At 44.1% G+C, this 18,488-nt stretch overlaps 1 protein-coding gene across 1 annotated transcript in view; it reads left to right on the forward strand.

The window, feature by feature from the left end:
• SPTLC1 (serine palmitoyltransferase long chain base subunit 1) overlaps positions 1 to 18,017 on the forward strand; it is a 48,168-nt gene extending 30,151 nt beyond the window's left edge. Inside the window, exons 9-15 of the mRNA XM_058672800.1 lie at positions 161 to 268; positions 3,573 to 3,668; positions 4,909 to 5,005; positions 5,952 to 6,006; positions 11,468 to 11,585; positions 14,867 to 14,940; positions 16,614 to 18,017. Coding sequence (XP_058528783.1) covers positions 161 to 268; positions 3,573 to 3,668; positions 4,909 to 5,005; positions 5,952 to 6,006; positions 11,468 to 11,585; positions 14,867 to 14,940; positions 16,614 to 16,707 — 642 coding nt within the window. The 3' untranslated portion in view covers positions 16,708 to 18,017. The remainder of the gene's footprint in view (positions 1 to 160; positions 269 to 3,572; positions 3,669 to 4,908; positions 5,006 to 5,951; positions 6,007 to 11,467; positions 11,586 to 14,866; positions 14,941 to 16,613) is intronic.
• Positions 18,018 to 18,488: the final 471 nt, after the last annotated feature.

The raw sequence follows: 18,488 nt of genomic DNA on the forward strand, positions 1-18,488 counted from the left end.
GGAGAAAAGAGAAATTTTAGCATGTAGGTGAATTGACCTATATGAAATCTGCAGTGAAATTTAACTGTGTATGTTTATTTTATTTTTAATAAAATAAAATTAGCATTCTGTGTGCTGCCAGTCATCAATGTGATAAAGTTGTGCTTTATTTAACACCTAGGTCAAATTGAAATACAAATACAAAGCAAGAATCTTTCTGGAGGAAAGCCTTTCATTTGGGGTCCTTGGGGAGCATGGCCGAGGAGTCACTGAGCACTTCGGAATCAGTGTAAGTTCATTTCCCTCATCTAGGTCGTAGGAAGTTCAGTCTGCTAGGCATGCACTCACCTGCCATCTCATGCATGCCAGGGGCCACCGTCCCTGTGTACCTGTAAACTCAAAGGAGCCAGTTCACGTGGGAGCATTTGACCCTGGATTTTAAGGTCTCTAGAGACAAATCTTGCCTTCCACATATTTATTAAGATCATCCAGAGTCCCGTTAATGTTCTTTTACGGACCTTTAAGATGGCAGTGAAGGAGTTTCTGGCATTTAAAATTCCATATGATTCATTGGGCGGGGGGAGGTAGATGCAATTAGGCCACTTTTTTATATAGAGAGTACCCTGGAAACACCACTAACATGGACTCAGCCAAGCCCTGGAGACCGCCAACGGCAGCAGTGATCGTGTGCCGTTTCCTGTAGCTGAAGGAACTGGCCCAGGCTGCCCAAAGCACTTATCAGCTTGCGCTTTCAGAACCTCACAACTGTCTTTATCAACCACCGCAGGAAGAGTTGCGGGAACTTATTCTCCAAACCCTAACCAGAAAAGCTCTGAAAGCTGCTTTACAAATTGAAACTGTACAATAAAAGGTTGCCTTAAGTTGTCTGTAGCCCACTAATCATGCCGTCATTTAGAGAAAAGAGTGCAGTGAGTATCACATGAAGGTAGTTAGGAGCACACTGCCCCAGGACAGACCCATACTGCCCTGTGCTAGCAGTTCCATACACTGAGAAATGCAGTGTAAGTGAAAACATCATTCAAGCAGAGTTAGCAGTACAAAAGAGCCATTATGAAAATGCAAATGGGAAAAACACTGACTTCACTCTTCATAGTTTTCTAAATGTTTTCAGTAGTTATCAGCGAAATATAACATGAGGGTTTTAGAGCACAGAATATTTGGGCCTCACCTGGATACTGATTCGAACAAATGCTATTAAACATTGTGAGGTAATCAAGGGTATGTGAATACTGAATATTTGGTGATATTAAGGACTTACTAACTAATCTTTTCATGTATGTTTTTTCCACATGCTTAGCACTTCATTAATGATATCCACAAACGGTAGAAAGTAATAACTAAGCACAAAAGAAAAAATAAGCAAACTAAAATAAAAAAAAAAAAAAAAATCTATTCCTCAAGGAGTCTGAGGAGTCTGAGGAAAAAGAAGGGAAAGAACTTGAACCCCAGCCTGAGCCTGTGGACCAGAGCCAAGTCCAGTGGCAGCCTCAGCTCCACTCCTGTCCCAGGCTCCACCCCAGCCGCAGCCCCAGCCCCAGTCTGTACCCCAGCCACTGCCTGAGACTGTGCGGTAGCAGTTTCACAGCCACCACCTCAGGTTATTCAGGAGCAAGGGCATCTTCCTCCTGAAAGAAAGGAGTTTGCTGTGGAGTCTGTAAAACTCACTGATGTGCCAGTAGAGCCCATCTTAACAACCCATGCAGAGAGCAAAACCAAAACTAGGAGCAGAAGTAGAAGTCGAGTTAGAAATAAAACAAGCAAGAGTAGGAGCAGTAGCAGCAGCAGTTCTAGTAGTAGTTCAAGCAGGAGCCGCAGCGGGAGCAGTTCCAGTACGAGTGGCAGCAGCAGCAGACGGTAGTAGCAGCACTAGTAGTAGCAGTGAAAGTAGAAGTCGAAGTAGGGGCCGGGGACATAACAGAGATAGAAAACGTAGACCGAGTGTGGATCGGAAGCGAAGGGACACATCAGGTCTAGAAAGAAGCCACAAGTCTTCAAAAGGTGGTAGTAGTAGGGACACAAAAGGATCAAAGGATAAGAATTCCCGGTCCGACAGAAAGAGGTCCATATCAGAGAGTAGTCGATCAGGAAAAAGATCTTCAAGAAGTGAAAGAGACCGAAAATCAGACAGGAAAGACAAAAGGCGTTAATGGAAGAAGCCAGGCTTGCTTAGCCTATTTGCAGCAGATTTCTTGATGAGTACAAAGGATTCCCTTTCCTTGTAAGGAGGATGCTGCCTTAAGAATTGCGTGTTGTAAAAAGTCTTTTTGGAAAATACAGATTGTTTACCAGACATTCTTGTACTTTTTGCATAATTTTGTAAGAATTATTTATCAAAATTATGTGAGGTTCCAACATATGTAAGAATAATAATAATAATAGAAAATGATTAACATAAAAAAAAAACTATTCCTCAGGAGTATAAACAAGCTCCACACAATAATCCGTTCCTACAGTGTCACTCTTATACCTAAGGTGACATTGTTCGTGCTCAGTGATCACAGATTAGGGAAAACATGATTTTTTCCTTTTGTAAGGACTGGCTAATTTCACAAAGCATGTTATTTTCCAGTTACATCCATTTAGTTCCAAAAGGCAAGACTTTGTTCTTTTTTGTGGCAAAGTAGTATTCTACAATGTATATGTACCCCATTTTCTTTTTACACTCACCTGTTGATGGGCATCTGGGTTGATTCCATTTCCTAGCTATTGGGAATTGCACTGGTATAAACATGGGATTACTGGTAACTCTGGTAATACTGATTTCATTTTGTTAGGATAAATTCTCAGGAGTCGGTGACAAGTCATATGATAGATCTGTTTTCAGATATCTGTAATTATTACCCGCCTTGGTGATTCTGAGGGTTTAAGATGTTTCTGTTTATTTGAGAGATGCAGACAAAGGATGCTCGCTCCCTCAATCACCACAGGGACCACCATCTGGGACTGAAGCTAAGTGGGAACTCAGGCCAGCTCTCCTGTGTGGTGTCAGGAAGCCAGTAACTGAAACCATCACCACTGTCTCCCATTATGGGAAGCTAGAATTAGGGGCAAGAGCCTGTTTCCTAACAGAGGCATTGTAGTGGAACACTTGGACTGGTCCGTTTGTTCCAGTTTGGTTGGAAATTCTGTTGCAAAGATGTTGGGATTTTTCAAACAATAAAAGGTAAATTGAATATAGGAGTCAAGTACTTAAAACTTAGATAAATTTATTTCTATTTATCTCGAGTGCTTCCAAGCGTGAAAGCATGCTGTTATTTTAGGAAGGAAATAATCTTTTGATAGAACTCTGACATTTTATGTCATCTTTGATTACCTTTTACACTGTGAGTACAGTGTCAGTGCATGATGAAATGGCATAAAGTATGCAAGGTGCCACGTTCTCAGAGGTGGCGTGAAGCCACAGCTGTTACCCCGTAGACTCCTGTGATACGTCCTGTGTCCTCACCTAGGCTATCTCGTTCAGTCCGAATGTTGACAGACATGGTCAATGTTGAAGATTTCCTCCAAGTTTGACATTGCCATTGTGGCCCTTTTAATTGTGGAGTAACTCACTCTCTTTGCTTTCCTGGCAGATTGATGATATTGACCTGATCAGTGCCAATATGGAGAACGCATTGGCTTCTGTGGGAGGGTTCTGCTGTGGCAGGTCCTTCGTGATTGACCACCAGGTGGGCTCTCTTTCCCTCTGGTAAAATGTATTACTTATTTGAAAGGCAGAGTGACACATGAGAAAGGGAAAGAGAGAGAGCTCTCCCATCTGTTAGTTCACTCCAGATGACGACGGTAGATAGAGCTGGGCCGGGCCGAAGCTGGGAACCTGGAACTCCATCTGGCTTTCCCACATGGGAGGCAGGGTCCAAGTACTTGGGCCGTCATTTGCTATTCTTCCAAGCTCATTAGCGAGGATCTGGATCAGAAACCGAGCAGTTGGGACCCAAACTGGTCCTCTGAAATGTGATGCCAACATCACAAGCAGAAGCTTATCCTCTGGCTCCACAGTTAGGCTCTTTAAAACAAAAACAAAACTGCACCAGGTGAAACTTCAAAATATTCTTTTTTTTTTTTTTAAGATTTTATTTATTTTTATTACAAAGTCAGATATACAGAGAGGAGGAGACACAGAGAGGAAGATCTTCCGTCCAATGAGTCACTCCCAAAGTGACCGCAACAGCCGGTGCTGTGCCAATCCGAAGCCAGGAACCAGGAACTTCTTCCTGGTCTCCCATGCGGGTGCAGGGTCCCAAAGCTTTGGGCCGTCCTCAAAAGCAGGGAGCTGAATGGGAAGTGGAGCTGCCGGGATTAGAACCGGTGCCATATGGGATCCTGTGGCGTTCAAGGCGAGGACTTCAGCCGCTAGGCCACGCCACCGGGCCCAAAACTTCAAAATATTCTGCTCTGAATTTATCACACTGTTTTTGTCTATAATATAAACATTTAGGAATTACGTCTTTAACAGTCTTTTTTGTCTTTTAAGATTTATTTGTTTTATTTGAAGGTATTTACACAGAAGAAGAGGCAGGGAGAGTCAGACCTGGCATCCACTGATTCAGTCCCCAAATGGCCACAGTGGCCAGGGCTGGCCTGGCCAAAGCCAGAAGCCAGGAGCTCCATCTGGGACACTCACGGGCCTGGGGCCCAAGTACCTAAGCAATCTTCCACTGCTTTTCTAGGAGCTGTGTTAGAAGAAGGGCAGCCAGGAAACGAGCTGGCACCCATATAGGATGCCGGTGCTGCAGGCTGCGGCTTTACCCACTACACCCACAATTTTGACCCTGTGTGTTTGGTGGCTGGGTTTTACTTTCTCATCCTATGCACATACTGTTTAAGTAGTTAGTGTAGAGGAAATCAGTAATTTTGGAATATTTACCAATATGTGTGTATGTTTTTGATTTGTTATTTTGTTCTCAGCGACTCTCTGGCCAGGGGTACTGCTTTTCAGCTTCGTTACCTCCCCTGCTGGCTGCTGCCGCCATCGAAGCCCTCAACATCATGGAAGAGAACCCAGGTAAAACCCTCATAAGCCCAGGAAGTCAGAGAAATTGCCAGGGACATGGACCGTGTTCCAGGTTTGCTTTTGGAGGAATGACCCAGAGAAAAGTGCCACACAAAACTCTGGCTCTGAACTCTGTTGTCTGGCATTCACAGGCAGAGTGACAGTGAGGAAGCTGTCTATGCCGCAGGGACGTGGGTCAGAGCTGAGGTCAAGCACAGCAGCCCGTCAGAGGAGGAGCTCCTGGCTGGTTCTTGATCTGTCAATAAGCCAGTTGTTGCTGAGTGTGTAGTTGTTTCAGAAGTTAACTGAAGTGCACTGCCTTGTTATCCATCTAACTAATCATCGTTTGGTACTAAAGGCAAAACAGCCCTGCTCACAAAGAACTTGCTTAGTGCTCAAGAAATAAAAGTCAGCTAAAAATGTCACATGGTGTTTGGCTGCTGCAGCTCTGCCAGCGTAGAACAGAACGTAACACAGGGAGAGGCAGGCTTTACCCAGTATTGAGAGAAGCAGCTGTAGGAATGCTTGCACACTCAGTGTGGCCTCGCGTTCCTGCTTGCTGCAGTTGCCCCCTGTGAATGAAAGGAAAATATCAAGAAAAGATCAAAAAATTCTTTCAGTATGTTTTTTTTTTTCTGTTATTAACCAAATTGTTTAGGACCAGGAATAATAGATTCGTGCCCTTTGATTTTTAGCCGTTTTATCTATGGAATCTCAGTAAGAATGTAAGCCACTTTTATGCTCGGAAGGCATAATCCCAGCTTGTGCTGACAGTGAGGTGGCAGCGAGGGCAGAGCGCAGCTGGTGCCAGTGAGCGTGTTCTCTTGCTGCCTTGTGAGGCTGTGCAAGGATTGGCTGCAGTTCATATTGATGAATTTGAACTGAACCTTTAAAAATATTTTTGAATCAGTGCTATCAAATGTTCCAAATACACTGTCAAATGTTTTTCTTCATCCAGGTATTTTTGCAGTTTTGAAGGAAAAGTGCCAAAAAATTCATAAAGCATTACAAGGGTAAGTTTCATGTATGTCGATCAGTGGGAACTTTTAGTCAATGTAAGTTTTATCTGTAGCACCCTCAAACAACTATTGGGAACTTTAAATAGACTTGGCTTACTTTGACTGAATTTGCAACTAAGAATCCAAAAACTTCACAAATGTTAATTTATTTATGTAAAACTAGAGCAGCCATTTTGTTTCTTCTAAAGAATCATTCTAGAAATTAATCAAATTCTTCATAACGTATTACCATATAGGAGATACAAAGCAACCCATCATCTTACTGCCAACGTTAGCCAGGTTAGACTTTTTTTTTTTTATTGTTAAGTCAGATATACAGAGAGGAAGAGAAACAGAGAGTAAGGTCTTCCGTTTGATGATTCACTTCCCAAGTGACCGCAGTGGCTGCTGCGCCAATCCGAAGCCAGGAGCCAGGAACTTCTTTCCAGGTCTCCCACACAGGTGCAGGATCCCAAAGCATTGGGCTGTCCTTGACTGCTTTCCCAGGCCACTAGCAGGGAGCTGGATGGGAAGTGGAGCTGCTGGGGTTAGAACCGGTGCCCATATGGGATCCCAGCACATTCAAGGCGAGGACTTTAGCTGCTAGGCCACTGCACCGGGCTCAACCAGGTTAAACTTTGAGCATCTCCTCACATGTATGCAGAAGAAAGGATGTAGTTATGTATTAGTACATAGATATCAAGGCAAATTATCATTGCCTTAAGTGAATTTTATTTTAAATTATGACAAGGAAAGGAAATAGGGAAAACTGAAGTGAAACTTCTAAGTGTTTCTTTAAAAAAAAAAAAAGAATGCAGAGAGGTAGTTCTTTAAGCATCCTCTGGAGTTGAAGAAAAGAGTTAGGTTGGTGATATCTTCAGGCTGATTTTCTCATATGGCCCAAGGTATTTCCTTTTGCCTTTCTCAGTTGTGAAAGTCCTAGCTCTCTTTCCAAATGCAGAAACTAGAGACTTGGCTAAAGGGAGAGTCGGTCGCTGAGCACATCACAGCTGTTACAGTGAGGTACAGCCGGGGACAATTGAAGCTCTGGGTGTGTCTGTCTGATAGACAAGTTCTGCATGATTTATGATAGAGGTTGGTTCTAGGCACGTTAGTTTGTGAAATATTGATATGCCAAACTGTTTTGAGGGACTAGATACAGTTGCTAGTAAGAGGGAGGTGCACCTGTAGAGGCAGCACACATTGGAGAAGTTAGGAGTTGGGTATGTTAAGCTTGACATGTCTGTAAGGTATCAGTGTGTCAGATATCAGGAAAGCAGCAGTTGACTAGGTGGTGAAAGCTTTGAGCTAGAAATAAATTTTTTGAGTCTTTTGCTGATTATAGCATTTCAGTGTGAAGACATCAAAATCAGCTCAGGAGAAGAAATGGCCCATAAGGAAGAAACGGACTAAAGAGTCTGTGATCCTGGAGTCCACTAAGAAAGTTTACATAGAGGGTCAGCTTGTGGCATGTGGCTGCCTTCTGAGTCAGACAAGGGATTGGGTTTCGTAAGATAGGTGTTTCTGTGAGTTAATGAGCCTGTCAAGGAGCAAAAAACCTGATAGAAGTAGACTCGGGCCTACTAGCGCAATAGCTTTGTGGCTAAAATCCTTGCCTTGCATACACCAGGATCCCATATGAGCGCCAGTTCTAAACCTGGCTGCCGCACTTCCCATCCAGCTTCCTGCTTGTGGCCTGGGAAAGCAATGGAGAATGGTCCAAAGCCTTGGGATCCTGTACCCGCATGGGTGACCCAGAGGAGGCTCCTGGCTTCTGGCTTTGGATTGGCTAAGTTCTGGCTGTTGTGGCCACTTGGAGAGTGAACCAGCAGATGGAAGATCTCTCTCTATGTCTCTGCTTCTTTGTATAAATCTCACTTCCCAATGAAATAAATAAGTAAATCTTTAAAAAAAAAAAAAAAAGAAGAAGTAGGCTCAAGAGAAGCTCAGAAGAGTTGAACACAGCTTTGATAACTATTTGGAGGAGTTTGGCTGTGGAATAGGAACCAAGAAACAGTATCGTGACTGGAGGAAGAAATGGGTCAAGAACATGATGCCTTGTTTGTTTTGAATAGCATCCAAATTCCACTCCCTTTCTTCTGCTGCTCGGTCGGAGTGTCTGTCGTGCCCCAGTTTCACATTTGTATCTGATTGAGCTAAGTATTTTCATTAGTGTATTTGGTCAGTCTTCAGACTGTGTTTTTATTGCTGTATCTGATTCTACTACTGTATGAGCTTTAGAGTACAGTTCCCCCAAAATTCTCGCTAAAATTTGCATTGGAATTGCATCAGACTTTTCGATTAATGTGGAGGGAATTGCCGTCCGTGAACATGACTGTGCTGTTTGAACCTTCTTTCGTGTATTTTGTGTATTCTTGCAGAGTTTAAATTTATCCCACAATGTCCTTGTTCCATGAGGGAGTTTCTAGATATCCTTTTGATTTTATTGCTGTTAGCTTTCCTTCCTTTTTCTTCTTGGTTATTACTGTCTTTATAAGAAAAAATATTCATTTGTATTTGAAGGGCTATGTTGCAGAGAAAAGGAGAGACAGAGATTTTCTGTCTGCTGGTTCGCTCCCCAAATGGCTACAACAACCAAAACTGCGCCTGTCTGAAGCCAGGAGCCAGGGGCTGCTTCTGGGTCTCCTGCATGGGTACAGAGACCCAACAGCTTGAGCCATCCTCTACTACTTTCCCATCCAGTAGGAACTGGATCAGAAGGAGCAACCAGGACATGGATCATGCCCATATCAGATGCTGGTGCTTGGCAGATAGACACTTAGAATATGCCATGGCGCCAGCCCCAGGATTATTGCTGTTTATAATACCGATTTTCTCCAAACTGCATTCTATTGAGCAGACTTTCTAAGTTGTTAATTTCCATAATTTGGTTTGTTCAGGTATGAAATTGTACATAGAAATTCTGTGATCTGAAATAATAGCTTTTTGTCTTTGCTTCCTAGTTCATATACATCTTAGTTCCTTTTTTTTTTTTATGATTTATTTTATTTTTATTACAAAGTCAGATATACTGAGAGGAGGAGAGACAGAGAGGAAGTGGAGCTGCCGGGATTAGAACCAGCGGCCATATGGGATCAAGGCAAGGACCTTAGCCACTAGGCCACGCCGCCAAGCCCATTCCTTTGTTATTATTACATTGGCCTGTATCTGTAGTACTGGATTGATCAGTAGTAGCAAATAATGTTCTCTTTATAATTCCCAGTAAGGAATATTTTTTCATTACGTAAAAAAACTATGTGTAGGCTTTTGATGCATGGCTTTTACTGAATTTTTTTGGAGACCCTGCTTTTAAAATCAGATAGGTCTTGAACTTTAAAGTTTGTCTCATGACTGAATCACATTGATTTTTCTAATGCCTAATGTCTTTACTCTCCAGATTATTTGATTCTATTTTTTAAACTTAGATTTATTTAGCTGATAATTGACCTTAATTTTTAAATTTATTTTTGTTTATTTGGAAGTCAGAGACCTAGGTCTTCTATCTGCTGCTCACTCCCCAGATGCCCATGGCATCCAGGGCTGAAGCCAGGAATCTGGGATTCATTCCAGCTCTCCCACGTAGGGGCCAAGAAGCTCAAGGACTGGAGCCATCCTTCTTGCTTCCCAGGGTACACAATAGTCGGAAGCTGCAAAGGGTGCAGAGCCAGGACTTAAACCCAGGCATCCAACAGGGGATGTGGTGTGTCCCAAATGGCGTATTAATCACAGCACCACCCAACCACCGCATTTTGATGTTTTATAATTTAAATGGATTTAAACGTTTCCTTATATTCCCCTTTTTAAACTTTTTAAAATGTATTTGTTTTGTTTTATTTATTTATTTGTTTTTAATGTATTTGAAAGGCAGACTGGCAGGAAGAGATAAGAGAGATCTTCCATGTGCTGATTCTCTCTAAATGGCCGCAGTGGCCAGGTTTAATTCTAACCAGCCAGGAGCCCAGAACTCCACCTGCTCTTTCATGTAATTGGACTGTCATTCAGTGCTTTCCCAGACAAATTAACAGGGAGCTGGATCAGAAACAGAGCAGCTTGGACTGTAACCAGCACTGTGATGTGAGATGTTGGTATCACAAGCGGTGGCTTAAACCATGCACCACAGAGCTGGTCCCTCTACCACTTTTCAGTAATGTGGGAATCAGTGTTAGCATAACTTGAGCAAATGATTTGGTCCTTTCGTCTCTCTGCTTTGAATGTTGCCTGAAGTTGGGCAGCCCTTCGTAAGGCTGCCTAGATGTGCCTTTGGATAGGAGATAGTCTGTGATGATCTCTCTTCTGTATGTATTAGTTCTCCATTTTGCTTTTTCTTTCAACTTTGGTTTTATGTGGTTTTGTAGGTTTTCTCTTTTTTTGTTCTTTCTTTTCGTATACTCTTCATTGCATTACATTGCATTCATTGTATTGACAGTCATTCTGTAATGATTTTATTCCTTATTTTGCAGTAAATATAGTAAAGATTAACATTGCAGAGGCACTTGTAAGAAAAGAAAGTTTTCAGAATTTCCTATAATCAGTGAATGATCTTCTTTCGTCTCTGAAATAGGGGAGAGGGAGTCCGCAGCTTGTGCCAGTTAGACTTGATAGCAGAGATTTGAACGTGGCCCAGATTTCAGCAAGCATACTTGGTAGTTCCTGTCTGTCCCCTGGAACCATGAATACACAGCACCGCCCTGGTTGCGTGGTTGACTTCTCTGTCCCCGGGACCTAACCCAGTGCTCAGTATTTATTTACCCGTAAGGATAAATTGATGTGTTTGGCAGTTTTTCTTCAGTCAGTATGTAATAAGCTTTGAAGTTTAGCCTCTAAGTTTCCGAATTCAAGCTACAGTCCTGTGTCCGTTTGATATTAAGCACCTCTGACATTCCACATGTAGGCAACGAAACCTAAGACATTTTATTTGCTTTCCCAACAGCCTGCCCCATGCAGCACGTGAGATGAGCCTATTTGATCAAAGCCCAAGCCAGATGGAGCTGCGGTGGCTTGTAGGTAGTAGGAAAATTAGGCTATTGGATTCATGTGAAATGCTATTTGAAAAGCAATTTTTTAAGTTCTCCTCAGAGAATACATGACTTAAACGAAAACAATACTTCTTGGTGTGCGGTTTAACACTTCACAATTCACATAGGATATGGATTTTGAAACTGTGTTGCATGGTTTCTACATTGGTGAAAGAATTAATCTAGAAGATTGCTCCATGTTCCAGATGCTGGGATTCAGTGATTCAGATCTGACTTGCAGCCTGCTTTTGAGAGAGATCCTAACATGTATTACATTTAAAGAAAGAAGATGGGGTCTGGCGCAATGTTGACTAATCCTCCCCCTTCAAGTGCCAGGATCCCATATGGGTGCTGGTTCATCATTTCAGTGAGCCTTGACAGTGCAGGTTTAAAGTGAGCTCGGTGTGAGTTCTTTTTGGGCCTAAAATAGTTCATGGACATGTGTGTGCTTCCTTCCCCAGCATTTCCGGATTAAAAGTCATGGGGGAGCCCTTCTCTCCAGCATTTCACCTGCATCTGGAAGAGAGCACTGGGTCGCGAGAGAAGGATGTTAAGCTGCTTCAGGAAATTGTGACTCAGGTAAGTATTGGTGACTCGGGCCAATGTTACTGTTGACTTCCACCCTCACCGCAAGCAGATTTTCAGATGTTTGTTTGGGATGCCACCAGCCAAAACTCCCATCTGCTGCTGCACTCTCCCATATGCCCACAACGGCCACAGTTAGCTTGGGCCAGTGCTAATCACTAGGAGGCTCCATACTGGCCTCCCAGGTGTGTGGGAAGAACTCAAGCATGTCCGCTGTCACCACTGCACCACAGGGTCTGCATTAGCAGAAAGCTGGAATCCAGAGTGAGAGCCAGGACTTGAAACCAGATAGTCCAGTGTGGAACTCAGGTGTCTGAGCCACTCTGCCAAATACCTGTCTGATGTGGTGTGACTGAGCTGTGCCCTGATACTCAGGGTCCCTTGAGGTACCTAGCTCTACTCGGCCACGTTCACAGTGCCCTAAAAGGACAGGCTTTGGGTCACTTTTCATCTCCCACTGAAATTGCTGCACCCAATGCCGCATTGTAGTAAGTACACTTGGCTTCTACTGTAAATAACTAACCTTCCAGGAAACTCCCTCTCTGTATCCAAGGCCAGGCTATGGAGCATACGGGACAGGACAGGACAGGACAGGAAAGCAGTGGGAATAGCTGGTTCTCCTGGACTGCAGGCCAAGGTGGGGGATCCCCAGCATTCTCAGAAATGGTTCAGGAATCATGACGCTCCTTATCAGAAAGGGAGAAAGATCTTTGTGCAGTGTGCCTAATTTGAGAGATTTATTTAGAATTCTTTGTCTTTGGGAAGCCATTTTCCTACTAATTATGACTTCATTATGGAACAAAACGTGTCAGAAACTTGCCCGTTTCTGTCCTTAGCACTTCCTGTCACATGGCAGCTCAGAATACAGACTGGGTGTGAAGGTGAACTCTGTGCATCCTGGCTTAGCCTCCCTCTGTCCTGCAGGATCTGAGCCACCGACACCGGAACAGTGGCTCAATGAGAGCTGCATGTAGTTGGTGGCCTTGTAGAGTCAGTCATCAAAAAACCAACAGTGGAAACAAACCCAGAACCTGAGAGTCGTCGTAAGGGGAGAGTCAGATAAGGAACTGTCAGACTTGCAGTGAGATATCACTGCTGTTTCCAAGCACAAGTCTGCACTCAGGAAGATAACAGGCCTCCCTTAAAGGGACCGAGCTTGCTTCTGCTCCCTGAACCGCCTCAAAGCTTTTATTCTCATGTTGCATAAGTGTACATAGTCACAGAAGTAAATACAACATCATTGTGATGAAGGTTCTAAGGGAAACAGAGTGGACTAGTAAATTGGTTAATGACATAACCACGACTGGCAGTGTGGCCCGGTGAGCATCTATGGGCTGCAGTACCTGGTCTGTGCTGGATTCCTCAAGATCACTCCATTCCCCCTCAGATTCCCTCAGGCCAGGTCTGTGTGTGCTTCATGTCACACAGGCACAGTGTGAAATCCAATTGTGTTGTCTTGTTAGAGAGTAGGGAACCTGCTTTGTTGCAGAGAGACCAGTAAGCACCCACACATGCACACATCCTTGAAGGGCACTAAGATCCCAGAGCCCCCCTTTGGGCTCCAGTTAAGTGCTGGCCATCAGGAGCCATCAAGAAGGTCAGGAGGAAGGGGTGCAGAGTGGGGTCAGTGCAGGGACAAAGCATTCTGTAAACATTCATTTTGTGTTTATAGAAAGAAAACAGATCTCACCATTAATTTGTGTAGTCACAGATTCCAGCTTAGCAAAATTTAAGCTTGATTTACTTGAAAGGGAGAGAGCACAAGCTTCCACTCAGTGATTCAGTTGCCAAATGACTTCAACAGCCAAGGATGAGTCCAAGCTAAAGCTAGGGCTCCAGAGTTCCCTCGACTCTCTCACGTGTGTGGCAAGGGTCCAAGCACTTGGGCCTTCTGCTGCAACCTTCCAGGTACATCAGCAGGGAGGTGGATTGGAAACAGAGCAGCCAGGATTTGAATTGGCATTCTGATAGAGAATGCCAGTGTTGCAGGTGGCACCTTGGCTCACAGCATTGGCACAACCATCTTAAAAGTCTTTAAGTTATTTTATCCCACTTCCCTGTTTTCCTTCTCAATAGTTAAAGGAGGAAAAAATAATTTTGGTACTGTTTTGTCTTGTTTAAGCTTTGTACAATGGAGAGGTCTTTTTCAAGTTTATGTTAAATTGCTGAAAAGGACGCTTTCGGCAGATTGAGCTATGGTTTATGCTGTCTCCTAGCCAGGCAGGGCCGAACATGAAGCCCAGCCAAATGTTCTGAGGAAGTACTCACGCTTCCCGAGTGGAGGGTCAGCCGGGGCCAGCGTGGCCCTGTTACAGGCAGAAGCCTTGCTGCCAGCTGCTTAGAGCGACTGTTCTCTTTGTCCTGCCTCTTGCTCAGTTTGCTTTTTAAGATACAAGTCATACACCATAAAATGAGCTTCTTGGGAAGTGCTCAAGGGTTTTTAGTGTGTTCACAAGGTTATACAGTCATCATTAATTGCAAGATATTTTCATCACCCTGAAAAGAAATTTCCACAACCTATTACCTTGGTCTGGTGTTTGTGCTTTTTTTTTAATTGTGTTTTGTTAGAAAATGTTCTAATTTAAAATAAAATAAAGGCTGACTGTCAAGGAGAAGAGGCGGAAATGTTTCAGTCTCAGACCCTAGGAGCAGGTGTAACGCATGTAGGTCATTGTTGCTGTGCATCGCACACAGGCAGCAGTTTCTCTCCAAAGTAACACTGCCAGTGTGTCTGATGTCCAGCCCCAGCCTGAGCAGGAGGCCTGTGGTCATGCTGTCTCTCCGTGTTCTCACCCTGTTCTGTCTGAAATGGTAGCAGCTGTTTAAAAGTGCGGCCTCGGAGCAGGGGTTCGACCTAGGTTAGTGTTACCATGGCCAGCTCTGGCTCTGACTCCTGCTGCTGCTGACACACCCTGGCACGCAGCGGGGAGAGTGCGAGGAGCTCGGCCTGCCCAGTGCCAACTGCGTTGGTCATTTGAGAGGTGAACAGGTGGGAAAGATGTCTCTGCCCCTCAGTCAAGTAAGTACATAGTAAATGCAGCCCAAGCAGTGCCAGCCATATCTCAGAATGGTGGGACTCTGAGGAATGCCTGTCACTACAGGGTGTTCTGTGGAGAGTGGCTGCTGCTGGACGTTACGCAGCTGTGTTTTGTCTTCTAGAAGATGAAACTGGAAAGTCAGTGAAAACTATTGAGGGATTTCAGTGTACCTCCCGGGTTTAATTACCTCGGAGTCTGAACTTCATGCTGCCAATATATTCCCTTGTCTTCCTACAGTGCATGAACAGAAGTATCGCATTAACTCAGGCACGCTACTTGGACAAAGAAGAGAAGTACCTCCCTCCTCCAAGGTTGGTTCACATTAAAATAGGACTTTACTTTTTTTTTTTCCTTAAACACTGTAAAATAATGTTTGAAAAAATTTTGGAAGGCTATCACAGGGTAAGGAACAATGTCCTCTAAAACTGTACATCACCTGTTTTCATTCTTAAATATTTTCACTTTTTAGCTGTACAGCTCCATAGGGCCTACTGTGTGCCCTCCAGTTAACTCAGGAACAAGTGAGGATCCTGTCAGCTTATCTCTACCACGTCACAAGGGAGGCATGCTCCTTGCCAACACCCTCTGCCCCAGGAACAGGCCCACAAGGAAGGGGTGACAGCCTAGATGTGATGGCACATCACCTCTGCTGGCCATGGGCACATGCCGCCTCATCCAGCAGTCAGGCAAGGCAAGATTGGGGAGCTCTAGAGGCAGCAGTGCACACTCGCAGTGAGAGATGGGGAGCAAACCTGGGCTGTGTCCTGCACACAGCCAGCCAGCTCGGCACGCAGACTGCGTCAGCGGCAGCATGCTCAGGCTGCTCAGAGCAGGGAGCCCCTGAGCCCAGCCTTGGAGAGACGAGTACAGGCGGTTCCTGACACGTGCCGGCTCCATTCATGTTTTGACTTAATGGTGATGAGAGAAGCACTTTCTTTCAGTGCACTGTTTAGTAAATTACATGAGATGTTCCACATTATATGATGTAACAGGCTTTGTGTGAGGTGATTTTGCCCAACTGCTGACAGAAATGTTCTGAGCTCATATTGGGTAGGTGAGGCTACCTGAGAATGTTTAGTAGGTCAAGGGTTTGTTGCTCTTTTGAACTTGCCATATTTTCAGTTTCCCACGAGTTTGTCAGTGATGTAACCCATCATTGAGTCTATCTGGATATGTTTGTTGGGACAGCATGCCTTCTGGCAGATGAGGTGATAATGAGAGTTGCTTGGTACAGAGCTGACAGTTGCCTGGACACCCAGAGCACACGCTTCCAGAGGGTCTGGTATAACCTGAGCAGTGTGGGAGCACCCCAAGGAGAGCAGGCACAACCTGGGGCTGGGAGACACTGTTCAGGCAGGAGCTCAGAGATACCTTGAAAAGGCTGGCCTTATTCTTCATTGTGCTGGTTCAGATGTGATGCTGCATTGGCTTGTAGGAAGAACTCCGTGCCCAGTGCAGTGTGGCTTCAGAAGTGAACAGCCAAACATGAAGGATGCAGTTAAAGGATGTGAAGGAACCAACTCAGCCTGTCAAGATACTGTTTGCTTTACTTTCTGAAAGCTTGAGAATTTCTCTCTTGCCCCCAAGAGTTAGAGACTATCTGTGTAGGAGATAAAATCACAAATGTAACAACCAAGCACCCAGTAATTTGACAAGGATTATTCCTGCCATGTGGCCCATTCTACTTGGAGCCATAGATTATTGGAAGGACCTCAGGAATAGAGGTACACAGGAGGGTGCCTCTGACGAGAAATGTGTAGTGGCAGAGGCCAAGCTTCCAGCGGCTTCTGTAGGGCCGCAGCGCAGATGTGTTGGGCTTGGAGTGCACAGAGGGCGCGGCAGAGCTGCTCACCTCTGCTGCAGCAGCGGGCAGTTGGCTGCCGACGGGAGGGAACTAGTGCTCAGGCTGAGCTCCTGTGGCCCCAGCCAGCTAACCTGGCTGTGCTCTCACCTCATGGCTGTCTGTGTCCTTTCACTGTCTCAGCATCAGGGTCGTGGTGACAGTGGAACAAACAGAAGAAGAGCTGGAGAGAGCTGCAGCCACCATCAAGGAGGTGGCCCAGGCTGTCTTGCTCTAAGCTGAGCCCAGCCCCAATGACTCCTGCCACGCAACATGCAGAGGAACTTCCGGACTTGCAGAGACCTCCCGTCGCCCGGAGACAGCCCTAAGGAGAGCCCAGGGCTTAACCAGGATTACCACCGGCCGTTGCGCACATGGACCAAACATGAGCCCGGGAGAGAGACACTGATTATTTTTTAAAAAATCTAAAAACCCAGGAACTGATTTTTTTTTTTTAAACAGGACAGCTAATGACAGCATATAACAAATATTTAAATTGTGCTATTTAGTACTATTTAAAAGCTTTATTATCCTTGTACTTTATGTTCTTTTTGTCATTGTTTAAAACTGGAGCTTCGATTTGTCTTCCTTCTGTTGGTCGTGATTTTGTACGGACTCCAACATCCGGCATAGACGAGTGCGCAGCGGCAAAGCTGGGAGAGGCTTCATGTGCGCAACAAAATGTGCAGCTGGAGATCCGACCAGCACCTTTCCAGTCTTCATCATGTGAAGCCAAAACTCTGTAAAGGAGCACTTTGTTGTGGGATTACTGTGGACTTTTTCTTATATTTGATTCCTAGAATTTTTATATACACTAAATATTAAGGTGACACCATTTCTAATGTAAGCGTCCCTATCCAGAGAATATTCATTATAGTTCTACATAAGCAATAATTTAAATCAAATCTTATTTTAATATGATTGAGCTTTGCACTTACCTGTTGACTTCTAACCTGTTTAAAGAGAGGGTTATCATGTTGATTCCAGAATAAAAATCATATCCTTGCTATCTTACAGTATCGTGGATGTTTATGTAGAGAGAATTTGCCTCAGGAGCCACAACTGTAGGCTTTTTGTAAGCTAAAATAAGTGAGAAGTTTTAGGGTTTTTGCTTTGTTTTTGTTTTTTTGCTTTCCTTTTCAGCTTATGAATTCCAGAAATCTAAAAAAGATGTGAAGGCACTGAAAGAGTGAAATGTTCAAGCTGTGCTTTAGTTCCTTTTCTCTAAAAAATCAAGTCAGTGGTGTAAAGATTCACTAGATGTACTATAAAATTTTGCATAACTATTACATTATTCCTTCCCTTATTAAAGGTAGAGGAATAACATTGCAAAAGGAAAGTCATTTTTATAATCAGTTCACATTCACAAGAGGTCTTCATCGTCTTTTTAGGAAACACGGTTTTTTTAATGTTCTGTTTCTATCCTGCTTGAGTTCTTTCATACATACGTGCCTTGTGGTTGCTGCTGCTTTACAGGATCCAGTACTGTAGGGATGTGAATCTGTGTGTGTTTTTTTAATGAAATAAACCTACATTCCTGATGATCCATCTGTTTGCACATGTCATATTTTCAGCAGAGTGTTTAAGCGGTTTTGCAAACCTAGGACAGCATTATTTTGGTTTTGTTTCAGAAACTCATCTACTTTTTTAAATCCCTTTCTTGATATTCAACCAAAGAATTGTATATTATCTGAAATTTCCTGGGTTGCTATTGATAAGCATTGATAAGCTATTGATAAGCATTGTGTGCTTTTGTAAACAGATAAGTTTTTACTTTAATACTTCTTAAGATAGTTTCTGGATGTTAATTGCTACCTCTAAAAGTATGAGAAGTTTCTGGGAAGCAGCCCGCTTTATTTAACTTTAGGTAAGTACTATTAGAAATGTGCAGTGTCGGGCCCAGCGGCGTGGCCTAGCGGCTAAAGTCCTCGTCTTGCAAGCCCCGGGATCCCATATGGGCGCCGGTTCTAATCCCGGCAGCTCCACTTCCCATCCAGCTCCCTGCTTGTGGCCTGGGAA

Source organism: Ochotona princeps, chromosome 14 (genome assembly GCF_030435755.1).
Source record: "Ochotona princeps isolate mOchPri1 chromosome 14, mOchPri1.hap1, whole genome shotgun sequence".
NCBI lineage: Eukaryota > Metazoa > Chordata > Mammalia > Lagomorpha > Ochotonidae > Ochotona > Ochotona princeps.